Genomic DNA, 4,927 nt, shown 5'->3' with positions numbered 1-4,927 from the left:
CCTGTCTTGCATCCGGATTTCATACAAAATTATATATTGCCATAATCATCCAATTTTAAGCCTTGTTTGTGTTAATTTTTTATAGAGCAATTTTATTAATTTCTTGAGTACCTTCTTAGATCTGGCCTTGAATAAGAAAGTAAGGTTTTCTTTCACCCACTGCTAAGTTGGAAGCAAAGAGCTGTTGCTTAATGTTTTCTTCTATGCGCTGCCAGTAATTAATTAGTGGTTTTCTCCTTTTAAAGAGTTTCTGGCTACACCATGATTTTTTTTTTTTGGGGGGGGGGTATTTTTCCCTGTCTTAAACTTTTTTATACCTTTCGTGACTTTTTACACATTAATATTTTGGCAGCTTAAGGATTACTTTTATGTTTAGAAAAATGTGTTTCTTTTACTAGAAAAGTTAACATTGTAGCAGAAGGAGTAAGTTTTAATGTTGCTGAGAGCATTAGTTTCGGTAACTTTTAGAATAGGACTACGTACAAAACTGAAAAATTCAAGTTTTTTTTTTTTAAACAGAATGTTTTCAATAGCATAAACTATTCTTTAAAATGCTGGGGTAGATGTTATCTCCTTAAGAGGATTTAATGGATCTTTGTTTTATAAAAACCTCGGGTTTTAAGTACAGATATGAGTGAACTTCTAATTTGATATTATCACAAATACTATTTATTTATAGAATCACCTGAGGACATCTTTAAAGAAAGAAGAAAGTTCTCATGATATTTTAAACTGTTGTATAATGTTTTTGTTTAATATCAGGTCAGTCTTTTGAAGTTCCCCGCTCAGATCATGATACTGGGATTTTATCCTCATAAGAGGCTGTTTGTTTTGGTATTTCATCACTTTTAATTTGTATATAGTAATCAAAACCATTCGTTGAGAGATTTGAAAAAGAATCATATTAGAATTTTATTTATTTTATTAAATGTTGATGTTGCTGTTTTCTATAAATAAACCGGAAAGAGATAGTGAGTTCATTTGTGCAATTTTTATCCCGCCTTGTTAAATGGTATTGATAAGATGATAATGAAGAAGCAAGGACACAAATCATATTCCCCTGAACTAATAACTTGTAAGATAATAATGAGGCAAAGACATAAACCCTTAATAACTTGTAAGATATTTGTGGCTAATATCTATTTTCCATAAACCTTAAACCACCAGAATGGTCAAAAGTTTAAGTACTAAAGAAGCTTCGTATTTCTGACCTTATGGTAGTTCCATTAGTTCACATCACGTGGCGCACTATAAGCATTAATTTAGGGGTCGTTTAAGAGTCCCTTTGACCCCTAACTATACTAACGCATTAGATTTGCACTCCTCCATTCCTGCTACATTTCTTCCTTATTGCTGACCAAACTCTCAACTTATATTTCCTAGTGTAACTGCGCAATCCCCTCCTCCAGTTGCAGATCAAATTTGAATGGTCTCCCAGGTCCCAATGCCACACAGTTTGTCCCAAATTCATCAGCAGCATATTGAGATTAAGTGTTTTTAAATCATACTTTCCCCCTAATGGTGTTTACCGTTATATAAGCGTTATGCATTCTTTTTTGTCATGGGTACTTTCTACCTGAATCATCTGGTCGAGGTCCCTAACTATGTCTGTTTTACATAATTTTCTTAGTGCTCCTGATACGGCTATTTAGTATATTTGTGGGTACGGATTCACTTCCCGTCTCGGCACATTCCGAACATTCTCAGTCGTCAGGCTCGCAGGTATTCCCCAACATCTGGACACATTTATTCTTATAAGTTTTATTTTTTATGTTTCCTTTATATATAATTTTATATATATATATATATATATATATATATATATATATATATATGTATGTATATATGTATATATATATATATATATATATATATATATATATATATATATATATATATATATATATATATGTATGTATGTATGATATTGTTCCCTCAGGTTTATTCGGGACAGCTCTGTAAGAGTCGAGCTTGGCTCATTGGGCTTGTACATCTTCCATTAAATTAGTAACCACGTCCCAGTATCTCTTTTGTGTAATTATCTCCCTAGTGTGATCCAGCCAAGAATCTTCTTACCTGTTTGAAATCTACTGCAATTTATTTTTCTTCTCTGTGCAAAGTAGAAAAGATTTCCTGTATTGATTTTCGATATGATGACTTACAGTATAGTAAATTAATGGCGCCAATATGCCATTCATAAATACAGTAGCCATAGTCAAACATTTATTCCTGTTGTGTAGCAACGGTGATTTTTTAATATTCAGATATATTTGGAATGTGTTTTAGTAATTTTAGTAGGTTTAAAGGAATTATAGATAATATAAAACAAATTATTACCAAATTCCACTTGTTTGTTAAGGAGTCGGACATGAAACTAGTGTTTTAAGCTTATTCATGGCGTCATAAGAATCGCAATCTCATATCAAAATCAGTTCGCATGGTATAAGTAGGTAACTTTCTTTTTTTGTGGAAATAGAAGACTAATAGACACTTTTACTAGCAGTGGATTGTCGTTATTCATAAGGTACTGTTATTTTAGCTATTTTGTATTGTATGCCATGAAATTCCTATGATCCAAGTTTTCTTTGGCGCATGCTGTCTCGTTTTCTTTTAGAGCAAATTTACACTTAACTACAAGATATACTAAAGTAACGCTTTAAACGATCTTCAGAAGCATTTTAAGCGTTGGTTGGTTATGATTTGATTTTCTTTTACATACTTTTTGTTACTTCTACAGTACAAGCATTACTACGAATATTTTATATATCGTTGTTGATTTATAAGTTACACGTAAAGGAGATGACATTCTCAAATTATTTTTACCATAACCGCATGCTCCATGATTTAAAAATAAGAGTATTTGATTTTTTTTTTTGAGCGTATATCACTGTCTGAAAGAAAATTGTTAATCTTTTCAAAATTGAAGGGGTTCTACTGACTCAGATTATTGTTTTAAAATTTGTGTGTGTGTGTGTGTGTGTTTTGTGTGAAAACAAATTGGCTTTTAGCTTTAGCTCATTACTTACTTTTAAAAATTATATTTCCATTGTTTTGATGTCTTTAGGCAAAGCATCAGCTACTGACACTGCATATCATATTCATGTGAGAGAATGTTATTAATTCATTTGTGATGTAGCATTAAAATAGTTAGGCTTTGTCGCAGTCATGCTTCTCAAAGGATTCTTTTATATGCCTTCATAGGGAATTTTGGTACATAAAACCATATTGTGATTGGTAAATATTAATGACATGTATTGCATGATGAAACTGAGTTTATTTCTAATAACTACATTATAAAGACAAACTTTAGTACACGGGAACTACCCAGCAACATTACCATAATTCTCCCATCTTTGTTATTAGACATTATTCGATGCACTTGTATATAAATGTCTTATTAAGGTTACATCTCAAGTAACCAAAATTGTTTTATGTTGAATCTCTTAACCAACATCCTTGACAAAGTTCTGCTTATTGGGGAGATGGACATCTCAAGCAAGGCAAGCAGCGACCTGGGAAGAAAAATAGATTTTACGTGGGATGCATCAGGTTTTGCTAATATACTTTAATTTTTTTTATTATTGTTTCATAAGAGAGACCTTAATAAATGGACAAGGCAGTGTGTCCTAACTCTTTAAAGAAGAGATTAACGGCCTCTTGAAGAGAGTTACCTGAGTAAGGGAAAGGGGGATATTAATTAGGTCCAAATTTCGGAGAGGATTTGAATATCATTGCTCAATTATTTAAATGCTATTAGACTTAATGTAGGTATTTTTTCATCATTTCTTCTTATAAAGTCAAATGCTAGTTTATTTTTTAATTAACTTTTCTGTGCAAAATAGTCACACCTTCAGTCCTCAAATCCCGACTTGATACTTACATCTGCATTGGCATCAGAGAGACAAGTCCTGAATGCAGCGGCGTCTTCACATCCTGGAAGAAAAGGATACTTCTGAGATGTGTAGGGAGTTTAAGATTTTATTTAACCTTTCAAAAACTAAGAATAATTTTGATAATGATACTTTAGTTTATTTCTCCAATGGCTATCAGTTAAACCGTATGCTAAAGTTGGGTTGGTGTAAATGGTAACAGTTTTGATATTTCCTTCTTCATCATCTAAAAATAGAAGTCTGAAATATGATCCTCCTCACTTTAGTTTAGAGATCTTCGTTCTTTAGTACTAACATTATATAACATTATATAACATATATATATATATATATATATATATATATATATATATATGTGTGTGTGTGTGTATGTTTGTATGTATACATATATATACCTATATATGTATATTATTGTATTTTCGTTTTAGTTATTTGTTTTGCCCTTTATCTTTTTTTAGTATGTTTTACAGTACTTATGTGGACACATTTCTAATCAAATTATATTCCTTTCAACCTATCGTGCTTGGATGTACTGTATATACATCAAAGGTAATGGAAATAATTCTTAGAAACTGTAATGAGGTAAACGAGAAGGCCACAGCATTAACTAGATATTTTCTATATACTGTATTACACATCCAGGAGTTGAGACGAGTGAAGACTAAAAGTCTTAAAATAAATTCTAAATAAAAAGCATGTCACTACAAATGTTATTCCAGTTCGTCGCTGGCTATGAACCATTTGAAGAGGCAAAATCGTCATATTTATCTGTGTTGTATTAGATATGTCTCGGGAATGATGAAACGAATAAAACTTGGACAGAGTTTGCTCAAGAGATTGTGTTTTCCCCGACGACAGTCTCTCAACCAGCAAGTTCTTTTCGCTCGCTCCTGACACATCCTACAATAACACCTACATGCTCACCGGGTTAAAGGGGAACTGGAAATGTAACCTTTCCAACTGACGGAGGTATTGATATCAGAAGAAGGTACACAATAGAAAGACTTACCTTTGTTTGTTTTAAAACAGTCTTTGAT

The 4,927-nt window shown here is 31.9% G+C and overlaps 1 protein-coding gene across 1 annotated transcript in view; it reads right to left on the bottom strand.

Annotated features, from left to right (window-relative positions):
* Window positions 1-3,626: 3,626 nt before the first annotated feature.
* The window catches only part of LOC137638554 (uncharacterized), a 2,921-nt gene continuing 1,620 nt past the window's right edge, over window positions 3,627-4,927 (bottom strand). The window contains exons 3-5 of the mRNA XM_068370705.1: window positions 4,900-4,927; window positions 3,881-3,933; window positions 3,627-3,671 (exon numbers count right to left, since the gene is read on the bottom strand). The exon at window positions 4,900-4,927 is cut by the window's right edge and continues 89 nt beyond it. Of these exons, the coding sequence (XP_068226806.1) occupies window positions 3,627-3,671; window positions 3,881-3,933; window positions 4,900-4,927 (126 nt within the window). The remainder of the gene's footprint in view (window positions 3,672-3,880; window positions 3,934-4,899) is intronic.

This window comes from Palaemon carinicauda, chromosome 1 (genome assembly GCF_036898095.1).
Source record: "Palaemon carinicauda isolate YSFRI2023 chromosome 1, ASM3689809v2, whole genome shotgun sequence".
Classification (NCBI taxonomy): domain Eukaryota; kingdom Metazoa; phylum Arthropoda; class Malacostraca; order Decapoda; family Palaemonidae; genus Palaemon; species Palaemon carinicauda.
This window is presented reverse-complemented; position numbering and strand designations above follow the sequence as displayed.